The 13,850-nt window shown below is 37.7% G+C and overlaps 1 protein-coding gene across 1 annotated transcript in view; it reads left to right on the plus strand.

The window, feature by feature from the left end:
* The window catches only part of LOC121900132 (homer protein homolog 3-like), a 52,909-nt gene that overhangs the window by 16,553 nt on the left and 22,506 nt on the right, over window positions 1-13,850 (plus strand). The window contains exons 2-4 of the mRNA XM_042416148.1: window positions 4,753-4,909; window positions 7,237-7,368; window positions 8,052-8,159. Of these exons, the coding sequence (XP_042272082.1) occupies window positions 4,753-4,909; window positions 7,237-7,368; window positions 8,052-8,159 (397 nt within the window). The remainder of the gene's footprint in view (window positions 1-4,752; window positions 4,910-7,236; window positions 7,369-8,051; window positions 8,160-13,850) is intronic.

The following is a 13,850-nucleotide window of genomic DNA, read 5'->3' on the forward strand; positions in this document are numbered from 1 at the left end:
TGGAAATCCTGACAGAAGCTATTCTGCTTTGATGTTAAGGCTTATTTATTTTTGGCTTATTGGCTTAGTGCCTTTAACAGCCTGGTTCTAAGTTATGCAGGCAGGTAATTAGTTTTATTGAGTAAAATTAAGTACTTTCATGGTGCTGTTAATGTGCTTGATTCATGTTGATGTTTTGAGCAGAATTTTACCTTTAGACACACAGATAAATGATGGGGTTTACCATACATTTCAGACCAGAGACTCTCAAATGAAAAGCTCAGTTACTATCGTCTCACACCTTGTTTTTCTTTCTTAAATGTCAGAAAATGTTTGTGCTGCTTTCAGAGAATTACCCACAATCATATCATAGTCACTTTACTGTCAGCCTCTACATATTTTCACTTGATAAATAGTTGCATGAATGGCCCTGCTCAAGGGCAATTGCACAGTAGCTTTAAGAGGTTCTAGAGATCATTACTCATGCACTGAGGTTTTCAGGAAGGGAAATTTGATGCAGTGATTTAACGCTCATGTTAACCTACAAATGCCCTGTCTGTAACAGACTTTGTCTTTCAGGAAGCAGATTGAGCTTTTAGATTGCAAACATGTCTTTTAGACATAATTGGGTTTGAATAACAATAAAATGAGTGACAATTTAGACCTGCAGCTTTGTTTCTTTAAAGACACTGAAAATACTTGTACAGTTTTTTCAGAAGGAAAAAATAATCATGGTGCTTTCCACAGAAGTTTTTTGTAAAGCTGGCTGCATTTAATGTGCGTTCAACAGTTTGCATACATTTTCAATGTTTTTTCGGGCTGAAAAGGCTGTTGCAATTTTCTGCAACAGCCTTTGTAATCAGTTGGCCCTTCTTTGTTTGGTTTTTCAGGGGTGAAAACGCTACACTTCAGTGACAAGTAAACTACAGTCCAAACAGCCATCTATGCAATCATGGAGCAAATGTGTATAGTTGATTATATAATAAAATATTTATAAAATAAAAATACTTTGTTTTTCAGTCCTGATGGAACTATCATAGAAATCACATTAATGTAGCAGCAACCAAATAACTTCGCAGTACTTCTTCAACCTGTGTGACAAATTAGAAGTGTAGTTATCAGAATATTTCAGTAGAAATAGTGTATCACAAATCAGATTCTTTCCCAATACCCACTCTTGTGGTATTTGCAAGTAGTCAAGTGGCTACTTGTGTGACACATTTCCGATTACTGCACAGCGCCAGAGTGCCTGTTCAGACCGCAGGAATGTGGAGGTTTATCAAAGCTCACTGGGACACTCTTGATTAATAAGGACCTGTGATCCCGTCACTCACACAAATACAGATACTGTACATGGCAACAACTGAGCTCAGATGATTTGTTGAAGTAGGAGTTGGATCAACCAAACTTTATTTACCGTTACAGTCAGAGGACAATAAAAAAAAAACAACACACAGGAGAAATACAAAGCAATTAAATCAAATTAAGTTATCTAGAAGCAGGTAGGTTTACTGTACCTGGAAGAGACAAAACACAATATTATTTTGAATGGTTTCAGTCTGATAGCATTTTTTAAGAATGGAACATAGGCCTGTTTTTCAAAATCTTTGATAATGATACTTAATATCTATCTTGACAGTATATGCAATTTTAGTCTTATCAGTCGCATCAAGAAGAACAGATTAATTGTTAATATTACATGATAACCATCTTTGGGGGTTCTGCCATAACTTGCTGTTTGGATATTTATAATAATATTCACACTCAATCCAACTTTCAGAAACATCAACTTCTTCTTGACTGTCAATAAAACCAGCCAGTTGGCACACTGCCACCAAAAACCTGACTGATGTTGTGCAATTTGTCGTGGTGAATTGTGGGATATATTGTGCTCTGAATGTGCATCGAGTGTGGTTCGAGTGTAGTGTATGTTGGTATTCAGACGTGGGACACGTTCGCCTACTACCTGGTAGTGTGTGAACCAAGACTGCAAGTGTTGGTATTGGGACGTACGTCTTAGTTTCCTCTACATGCCTGCCATTGACTCCATGTTGTTCGGTAAACTCAGATCCATTTTTGTATCATCAGTTAGTGATATTCATTGCATCTATATCTGCTGCTATCCTGGAACTGAACAACAAAGAAAGCCTCGTCCTCGTCTCTGCTGCTGTTGTCTATTGTCAATTGTAGCTTCAGTAATCTGTGTTGAAACAATAACGACTATTGTTTGTATGCTAATGTACAATAATTCCAACCAAATCCAGCAGGGACAATGCTTCATATAGCCAGTGCTGACCTATATAAATGATTATTTCTATTGCTTAGACACAGAACAGGACCTCCTCCCAGCACACATTATCCTCATTAATGTCAGCATGTAATTGTCTGGCAATGAGAATGGCTCATTGCATACATTAACATTATCCAAACTCTATTAGCTGTGTAATGTTGCATGGATTCACCATAGTGCCCGTGTAGCCCCTCGTCGTCCTGTGAGCGTCTTTCAACTGTTAGTCCCCGTAGCGAGTATATGTTTGAGCAGGGTGGCTAATTGGACTGCTAGCGGTTAGCGAATCTTCAGCTTAATTTGCACCAATAACCTCAGTACACCAGTAGAGCATCAATGACCTCGAGGTCTCTGAAAAAGATCACATTTGGAAATTGGGAGTATTTTTCTCTATCTATAGCTTTATCCACCATCACGGTATTCTCAGTGGAAGAGTGGGGTCGCTGGTTTACACTCCAGCAGATGAACAAAATGAAACAATAAAGATATTCAATTAATGTTTTAACCTTTTGGCTTTGACCAGTGTGCTTAAAAGGTTTATCGAGTGTGATGTTTCCATTTTTAAATGTATTCTTTAACGTGAATTTAAGGTTCTACAACTGTGAATTCATTTGTATCGTGGCCTAATTGTCCCTTTAATGAAATCATTTCAATTGTATTCCTCTTTATGAAAATGTATTCCATCCAAAAATAATATCTATAGCTATGTAGCATGTATATATATTTATATGCATGCTGTAAATAAAAGGAACAAAGCAAACTAAGAACTGGCTGGTATAATAGGAAGACTCACTGTGCTGCTTCCATTAAAGATTAAAGGTAGAAGCTCATTAAAATGGAATAAAAATCAAGCAATAACATACAGGAGGTTGTGTAATATCATGTGTTTTGGTAAAAAATGTGCAGCAGTTGTAGGTGCCTATACACTTCCGCAACAACTTCCACATAGACCCTAAATGATGATGTGATGGTGTTATGATGAATAAAGCTCGCGTTAAACTTGAAGTGAGTCTGAAACTGTCATATAAGTATACCGCAAAAACTCAACTGAGGCGAGTTTCTGTACAGATAAACTGGTTGAGTGAGGAGTGCCGCATGCAGACAGATTTATGACTCCTAAAAAAAATGGCACGTAACAGGTGACTTTGGCTCACCTCACTGGTTGTGATAGAGCTGAATGACAAAGCGGCCCGACTGAAAGTGATACATTCACATTCTGTTGAAAGTAGAAAATGATTGATGGCACAACACATTAGAATGAGAAATAAGGTGCACTCCAAAAGTATCTTTGTAAGGCTCATAATCCTGTGTTGTGGATTCATTTGTTGTATTAGTGTCAGTCTACTATATTATTAGTGTGGTGTCTGTTGTTTTAAAAAATAAATCAGATAACAGTTTTTTCTTGTAGGCATTATTTAAACAAAAAGAAATGTTTTTAGATATTTGCAAAGAAGGAGTTCAGTTCATTCTCACCCTCATTGTAAAACAAAGAGAAACTGCTACTCAAATAAATTTCAGTTCAAAAAAGGACACCAAGTTATTTTTTTTTTATTTAAAGAAGTGATCAACTGGGAGATTACCACTGTACTGATGCCAGCAGGTGCTCATGGGACAATAATAAACAAATATTTTCTTGCTTTTGTGGTTCATCCAAAGATCACAGACTTTTGAAACAAAGTTAAAATGAATATTGATTACCTTCCTGAATATACAATAACACTGACATCGCTAGTTTGCAATTTGGTACTAGATAATGCAAACACGTTGTTCAATATAAACAGATTTTTTAATTTGCTGATATGCTGCATGCATTTAAAAGGTAAAACGACAAGAAATGGCTCACAAATTGGGTTTCATAAATTTGCATATAAATTTGTCATTTGTGATGTGAAATCCAAGTTGAAGACAACAGACTACAAAAGGTTAAAAAATGGGAAAATCTGCAGTCAGAGATGGATGAGTCTAGATATCAGTAGATATAATTATAGAGTCATCATTTTATAATAATTAGATTATAGTATAGAATTCCTTCCTGTGATACATACAAATGCTCTTTCCTGCTGCATTCGTTGCAGCATAATATAATTTGAGGTTTCATATTATTCTGTTATTCTATTATTTGCTTGTATGAAGTGATTGTCCAAGTGCAGGTAGGGTGAGAGTCTGGGTACAGAATAAAAAACAGGATGAAGGGGAGACATCTGTAGGTGTGGTTGTCTATTGACTCCTTATAAATGTAATGTACATTTTCCTCATGCAAATTTAATTAATTGCACACAGACGAGAACTGTAAGCAGTGGCAGGTTTATCCAGTGAGCTGAAAGCTCCTCCTCGTCTACAGAGAGGAACCCTTCCTGTTGAAAATATGGATGCCTGGATGTGTAATGTTTTGTAAATTAATGTGACATTAAATCACCACATAAGTTGAAATGTTCTGATTTTCTATTATTGTGTGTGTGTTTTTTTATGTTTTTTTTTTTTTAAAGGGAGCAGCCCATCTTCAGCGTTCGAGCTCATGTCTTCCAGATCGACCCGGCCACCAAACGCAACTGGCTTCCGGCCAGCAAACACGCCGTCACCGTGTCCTTCTTCTATGATGCCAGCCGCAGCGTCTACCGCATCATTAGCGTGGGCGGGACTAAGGTCAGAGCCCAACACACACACATATATAAATGTACACATGTACACACACACACAGATGAACACACACAGATACGGATGCATAAATGCTACAAAAGTTATAAGTAGTAGTATATATTGTACCAGGCACAGGCAAACGTGAACGTTGTCGTGAATATTTTTAATAGTGGATATACAGGCCAGAGGCTCTGTGTGTTGTTTTAGGAAACAGAAAACAGGGAAACATCCCAGAAGTCCCAGTTGGTGTCAGAGGTAGGGGAATTCAAGCTTTTCATGGGTTAGAGCTTGGTCAGTGTTGCAGTGAGTTTTCCTCTCTGGGAGACATTGGTTTGCCTTTTTAGGTCACAAAAATCAAAAAATGCTGCTGAGGTGAAATATAAAGAATGTGGTCAATAAAACATTTTGTAAAACATGTTTTTTTCCCCAAATTTTTGTCAGCATTGATTGATTCTAAAGTGCACTATTTAACAAGCTTGGCATTTTGTTATTGATTATTATATTTCTGTAAAATAAAGTCAGTATGAGATTTGTAACATGATGCAGTGAGACTGCATGAAAAATAAACTCAAAAGTTTTATTGAGCCTATTTTGTCTTTATTAAATCTTGTATTATATCTACAGTCACATTCTGTACATTTTGTTGCGGTCAGTAGTGAGTTTATGTTAGTTTTTGTTTCTCTGGTGTTAGTGCAACATAAATGTAGGGACTCTTGGTGTGGGAAGTATCATATCCTCCTGACCACTCCACTCCTGCGAAAGGGAATTAGATCTGTTTTCTATGTGGATGAGGCTTTCATGGATGGGAATATAATAGTGAAACTCGCACATTTTCAGCAGAATATTATGAACACATTGGTAATGCTGCATCCACAATAAGAGTAAAAGCAGCTGAGAGTCCCAACTCTAACTGGATTTCTTGTTAGTACCTAAATGATGACTACAAAGCACTGTGCTTTGTACACAGTCAACTGTGCCAATTTACCGCCCTGAGACTCGAGGCTTTTGGGGAAGAGATTAAAGAAACCAACGTTTGGCAACAAATCCTACTTATCAGACTGTTCACTTGAGAGTGTTACTGAACAGATCAACGCTTTCTTTCTCTGGCCTGGTTGTTGGATATTTTGTCTTAATTTGCACACAGCCTGTTCTCCAGTAGACCTCCATGACGGTTATTTAACTGTACAGACTCAGGCTCCAGATTCTCTTGACTACGTAATCTAAATGTAATTTCTGGTAATACATTTGCTATGTTGTATATGATTGCTAATGAGCATCCTAAAGAAATGTGTGGCACTCCAGCACCAGCGTGTTCACTGTAATGAGCTGCTGCAGAGTGAATCGTTTCACTCTCGATAATTGTATGAAAATCTGCATATTTTGCTGGTCAAGTATGTACAAATGAAAAATAACAATGGGATATAATGAATTTAGCATTTAAAGGAATTATTCATGTTATTCTTGTTGGCTTTGGATATTGTGAATAATGTGTCCTTGAAAATGACCTTCTTTTGAAAGCAAGCTTTTTAAGCTTATGAAGTAGCTTGATAAATGCATTTCTCTAAGAGCTTGGAAGCACCCCAGCTAGTTATGGCAGAGATGGAGTCAGTGCACCTTTATCACACTGTAGATACTGTAGGTGGGGACTTGCTTGAAAATTTAAAAAAACGTGTGTGAAATAAAAAATATGGTGGTAAATAGTGCTTAAAGAAATGTAATAATGTATAAAAACACATAAAAATAAATGTTTTCTAGTGAGTATGAATGAAAGGTAAAATACAAAATGATTTTCTTTCCTATCGTTGTTTATTTGTCTGTTAGGGTTTATACTGGTGCGCAACTAACGATTATTGTCATTATTATTTTCTTGCCTGATATAAGTTCTCAGAGTCAAAGTTATCATCTTCATATGTCTTGATTTGTCCAACCAAAAGCCCAAAAACCTAAAATAATCAGTTATATGACAAGAAAATCATTAAATCATCACATTTGAGAGGCTGAAACAAGCTAATGTTTGGCATTTTTGCTTAAAAAAATGACTAAAATGATTATTTGATTATCAAAATAGTTGCCAATTAATCAAAGCTGATTCTGAGCTCTAGTTTATACTACATACCTCAAGCCCAATATACATTTTGGCTTCACACTCTCCTTTGTACATATTCAGTGCTTCCATGTTTAATATCCCTCTCTCTTCTTATTTATATTTTATATTTCTGTGCTGGATACTGTTATTTTTGACTCCGACATCCCACTTTTCCTACTGGGATCATCTGTCTTCTTTTATAGATGCCTTACGGTATTATTACTTCCTTTATTCTCTGTGATTTCAGGCCATTATCAACAGCACCATCACCCCCAACATGACCTTCACCAAAACCTCCCAGAAGTTTGGCCAGTGGGCAGACAGCCGAGCCAACACCGTCTACGGCCTCGGCTTCTCCACAGAGCAGCAGCTGCAGCAGGTAAACACCACTCACACACTCAAACAAAATACTTCAAAGTGTCTTTCATTTATTAGATATTACACTGACGGGGTAGATGAGGAAAAAAAGAGGGACTGTGGAGCAGATGAGGACAGTGGTGTGATGAACTATGTGCAGTGCAGTTTTGATATTGATGCTGTCATATGTTTCTAATATCCTGTAATACTAAAAACAAAAACCTGAATTAAATATCATTTAAAAAAAAGAAAGTTAACTTTTTCTAACCAAACAGTAACCATTTGTATTAAAATATCTCATTTAAACTTTGCTATGAGAGAACATATTTTATGCATAAATTTTAGATATTTTCACATTTAATTGAGGCTGTTATCCAGAGTGAATTACACTGCAAGAGGAGAATGAGCCTCATTTACTAGACTGCAGATGTCATAGTATCTGGACAATAAACTGAACAAATGTATGTTCCTCTGATCTCCCTGATTTTCTGCTGGAAGTTAAGTAAGAAGAAGGAAGAAGTAAAATTAGATATTTCTTTATTGTTATAATAAATCATCTTTATCAAATATGTACAAGTGCTGTAAGAAGATATGGAAGAGTGATGTGAGGGCGGTGTAGGTGGTGTGCGTTTGTGTGTTTCGTGCAGCAGTGAGCTCTCGGCAGACACACTTTGACTGCTGCTTCTCCTCTTTGTCAATCTGCAGTTTGCAGAGCAGTTTAAGGAGGTGAAGGAGGCGGCCCGTCTGGCCAGAGAGAAATCCCAGGAGAGGTTTGAACTTGCCAACCCTGCGCTCAACATCGCTGCCCCACAGGTAAAGCACTGATGTCTTTAATTAAACCTCCTGTCTGCCCACAGTGTTTTCAGTTTTTTATGGCTGACTAGAGCTCTCCTCAGGTAGAAGGTGGGTGGAGATGTGTCCATATGCTCAAAAGAATCAAAGCTGCAAGTTGTTCCATCAAAACAGATCTGACAAAAATAAGAATGAGGTCAAACAATCACGCTCTGTAAATGCGAAGGTCTAATCAGCCAAAATAAGTGAATGATAAGGGAACATTTAGTAATAAATGCATTTCTCTTTTCCAATTTAGTAATAATTTTTTATAGTTTAAGAATGAATTACTTCATGAAAGCTTTTCCATTTGCTGATTTGAAAACTAACTTTCCACAGATCTCACTCTGAACAGTTTTCATTTCAAACTATTTTCTCCCGAAGGGAAAGAAATGCTGAAAACTGTCCACTGGGGCTTCTGTGGATTATACCGAGTAACTGGGACATTGTTTCTGGGGAGACACATTGATGTTGATGGTTTTTAAATTGAGTTTTACAGCTCCACAAATGGAGTTCATTCACCTTTTCTTGCATTGGGGCGATGGGAGAATTCTTAAGTAGCAGAGATCTGAAAACCTCAGCAAATAAAACCAAACTATCTGCATGGAGGACCGTTTTATTCCTCTTCACTGAATCAGGGGTATTCAGGGGCAAGAAAAAATAAAGATTTCTTTTTTATATGTTGGTGAACGATCCTTATATGGAGGAAAATTGGCAATGATATCTGCCGCTATGTCAGCTGTGTGCGAACACAACCTTAGATTTAAAAAACAGTGGTATTATACTATAAGTAGAATCTGAAAATGAAATGTTTGCTGATCAGACTTTTGTGGAAATTTCATATCAAACACGTGACAAAAAGACAAATTGTCTCCACGGTTCGACATTGCCTTTGCGATTGAACTTGTGACCTTGAAAGGACATGATGGTCTCTGTAACCCTAGGCCAGTACAACAGAGTGACGCAGTAATATCCTGGCGAACTTAGTGCCTTTGTATCTATTTTAAACATATACAGAATCACGAGGGATTAGATGGATCCCCATCTGGCCGCTCCATTATTTCCCCATTGGTTAACTCCATTAAAAGATTTCATGCATGACAAATGGAGATGGTAGGCAGAAAGAGACGCCGGCGCTGAAGGTGTTTGGAGGGGTAGTAATGGCCGAGACTGAAAGAAAGAAGAATGAGGGATCAGAAGAATGGAGAGGAAAGAGGGGAGATGGAGGGAGGGAGGGAGGGCAGCTGAATCATCTATAATTGAAGGGAATCTGGCTGCTGCTAAAAGGACAATGGCCAGCTTTTATCCTGCCAGTGTTGGTGATTTCTTGGTGACTTGATAACTTTGAGGTTCATTTGGAGAAGTGAAAGTTTGCCAGAAGTAGAAACTTTTTGTCCTTCACCTTTTCTTCCTCACAAAAGCCGCCTTGTAATGACATTACATATAAATTACAAAACACAGAGTGATATTTTCTGGAGCAGTTCTTCTGACATTTACAGCATCAGCAGTAACAACACAACTGCAGCAATTTGGGGGGCTGCAATTTATTAATCTAAACATCGAGGGAAGAATGTCATGCAAATTGCGAACACCTCCGCACTTGATGGACTGGAAAAAAAATCTGCTTCTATATGTTCTGTCCTCTCTTTGCATTGCCTCGGTGCTCTGCCTGTTGGCAGCTACGTCCTATTGGACTCGAACTTAACTTTATGGCACTTACTCACATTGTTCTCTTCTGACTAGATCCTTGCTTGTGTTGTATCAACTCTCAGATGTACGTTGTTTTGGATAAAAGCGTCTGCTAAATGAAATTATAAATTGTAAATTGCAAATCTTTGGGAAGCTTCAGAGCTGTTCTGCCAGTCTTGTTTATTAGTGAGTTCTGCCAAGAAGAGTCTGGTTGTTGGAGCGTCATGGATTTAAAACAGATTGTGTGTCTTAACAAAGAGCAGGTCTGAGACACTGCAGAGTCACGTTGCCAACCTCAACCTCGGCTCTGAGACACTCAGATAAGAGCTGATGGTTTGTCTTGTCTATTTATTTAGTGAGGCTGAGAAAAAACACTCCTGGATACGACAAAACAGATCATTAATACCAAGAAGGTCAACAGCACAAGAAGAACATTGTATTCAACGATGCCAGAGGATTCATATCAGGACTGATGTTGAACTGAGCTGCAGAGAAACAAACCTGAGACAGGAAGGTCAAAGGTCAGCTCAATAAGTAACATTTACATTATCAGGTTGCATCTTACAATCTGATGAAAATACATTCTGCCATTTGCTGGACACTGGTAATCTTGCACAGTATCTTCCATTCAGAGATGCAGATTTTGGGCCGATTCCTTTAAAATTAGAGGGAACAAAATATACTTTGTAATTGGTTTTGGTCTTGGTGCCCAAAAAGCAAATTAGACTTTTATGTCATAACTTAATTCTGATTCATATTCACCCTTCAGATCAGAACTCAGTTTGTCAGTGCCTCAAAGTATTTGACTTTGATCAGTTGCTGTGTCTTTGATCTCTGTAATATCTGCAGACTTTTCTCTTCACCAGAAATACTTTACTGTAGACTTAAGAGTCTGATACTTTTTGACTGGTTGTCAAGACTCACTCTGAGATCTAAGTGTGTACCAAATGGTTTGATAAATGGTATAATAAGCTTAATTTATATGACACTGTGCAAATAAACATATACTTAGCAAACAGGGATGCAACAATCCAAATTTTTCTTGTCTGATACAGTTTCCTATTGTATATCTCAGCTCAGAGTGTCTGCCAATACTGAATATCCTCGGATACCGGTGCTCAATTTTAGAGGCATGCTGTGACTGAATAAACTGATAGAGGAAACACAGAACTTTATATTGACACCGACAAAGAAACTGTATTTAATGTGGACTGGTCTCATCATGGCTGCACACAAAGTGGAGAAAACAGAAAAAGACACAAAGGACAGTAAAACAGTAAAGCCAGAACATGTGTTAAAAACTGACAAGACTTTCCTCAAAAAAAACTTTAAAGTGGCTTTGAAAACATGATCCTGTTTTGCACATGTGCGAAATGAATTTCTTCCTCCAACAGCAAGCAGAGCTGTTACATAGTGTCACCATGGAAACCACAGACCTCGTTGAATGTGAGACAATGCTTTGAAAATAACAGTCCCCTTCCACACACACACACACATACACAAACCACATGGACACGTGGTCATGCTAAATCGATTAGTCACACACACACACACACACACACACACACACACTCAGCATCACCTGGATAGAGTTACAAGGTCTGAAGCAAGCAGGCAGCCTGTGCTGTTTTCTAGATAAGACAGCACTCATTGATTTTTGTGTCAGGCAGTAAACACAGAGGTGTTGTAGAGGTGTTGTTGTGGTTATTATCACGTCTTCTCACTTCTGACTCACAGCTGTACGTCGTAAAACACTGTACTGCTGACCTTCTGAATCTGTGGAATATAGAAATAATACCCAATCAAAGCTGTTATGGAGTGTGAACATGAGCATATTGTATGTGTGACCTACAGCCAAGTTTTGTTGGCAGCTCCAGTGTGGCCATAATGCCAGTGAAGGAGTCCATTAAAGGTGCAGTGTGTAGAATTTAGTGCCATCTAGTTGAGTGGACTTGACAGAAATGGAATATAATATTCATACGTATGTTTTAATTAGTGTATAATCACCTGAAAATAAGAATTATTGTGTCTTTGTGACCTTAGAATGAGCCCTTTGTATATATACAGGGAGCGGGTCCTCTTCCATGGAGGCCACCATGTTTCACCGCCATGTTTCTACGGTAACCCAGAATGGACAAACCAAACACTGGCTCTAGAGAGGGCATTTCATGTTTTTCGCGTTTTTCGCGAGTTTTGCGGCTACCGTAGATTCTCCTACATGCTTGGAAGGGGAGGGTATTCAGTTGATTGCAATCTACAACCTCACCACTAAATGCCACTAAATCCTACACATTGGTCCTTTAAGGATAACACAGCTTTTATATAAGACTGCACTGTTTAAAGTTTTCTACAAACACCTCAACACGCTGTTAATGAGAACAAAATACAAGAAACATCACCAACCTATACCAACCTTTTGAACAAACAAATATGCATCAGAATAACTGTATTGCTTGAGTTAAAACTTACAAAACCACAACAACCAACATTGTTTAGCTACACAACATTAGGCTGATCCCCAGTCAAAAAGTGAAAATGTAGAAGACGAAAGTATATATATCTAAACCTATATCTATGTCTATATAATATTGTAAATATTGAAAGAATCCACCAGAGACAGACAAATATGCAAACCTCCTATTATGATAAACTGACATATAGAGCATGTTGGTTTATACAGTGCAGGAGGGAGGCTGCAGTATTTTCCTGTTTTATTTTCTACTTCACCCACTGTATCAATAAGTTTCACATCACCTACAGCTGGTCAGTAACAACCCTGGTCAGTAACCATCTACAGTATTGCAGTGTTGTATCTGTGTATGCAGCCTCAGGCTTAACAGACCACACATTTTGCCTCTGATATGTGGATGGCAGCAGGGGATCTGCATGCAGTAAAGCTTCAGCTCTCAGGCTTATTTACAGAGCTCAGAGATAAGATGGAGGAAGAAATGGTGAAGTTCAGTGAGATAAACATGAAGAATAATAAACAGGGCACTGCAGAGCTGACAATTGCAAAACTGATAAACAAATTCTTGCTAAATGTAATATATAAAAACATGTTTATTTGTATGATTGATATGATTCAGTGTTTTAGTATTTGTAGCCATTTGGGAAATTTAACCCCTAACAATGGCAGTGTTAGTGCTACAGTATGTGTTGTGCAATAAAACATAGCTTCAATAAATATTCAAGAGGATACATAAAAAATGCAAAAAGAATTGCTGAAATATTTAACTAAATAATTGTGTTACCAGTAGCTTATAGCTTATAGTAGCTATTCTGGGTTCAAATCTTGCAGGCGAACCTTTGTTGGTGAACCATTCACCTACACCAGTGGTTCCCAACCAGTGGTACTTATATCCCAGTGGTTACGTCTGCAGTTTTGATTTTGGAGCAGCTTAGCTTATTGGAAAAAGAAAAAAAAACAAACAAAAAAAACATCCACACATTTGTGTTCAGCAGCAAAATTTAAATATTTAGTGTATTAATAAAATATATACCAACTACAATGAACTGACTGCACATGACATGCTTCCTACCAAAGTAAGTCAGTGGTAACGTGAAGTGCAGCTATTGAGAGAACATGAAAAACTAGTCATCAAGTGAGCAGTGAGGATCATAATACATCGCTAAAAGTAATGGCTAAATTGTTGAAATTCACAGCTTCTGCCACTCCAAGTGGTAATAGGATGACTGCAAACATGACCAAATCTACTGAAAAAAAAAGCAAGAAACAAAAACAAAAGTCTAGTTTAGACATAAACAATTTCAAGAACACTGTCTTGTCTGAAAAAATATAGTATGTCAGATGTTAATGAAGCTTATCTGACAGGACTGTGAGGTTTGTCAGACAGAAAAAGGTTGGAGACCGCTGAGCTACACAGTAAACAGTAAATGCCAAAAACAGTAAAGAAGAAATAACACTGATGTCCGGTGGAATCTACTGAACAACTGTGTGAGCTCAGCAGGACACAAACTATTTCC

This window comes from Thunnus maccoyii, chromosome 7 (assembly GCF_910596095.1).
Source record: "Thunnus maccoyii chromosome 7, fThuMac1.1, whole genome shotgun sequence".
In the NCBI taxonomy this organism is placed as follows: Eukaryota; Metazoa; Chordata; class Actinopteri; order Scombriformes; family Scombridae; genus Thunnus; species Thunnus maccoyii.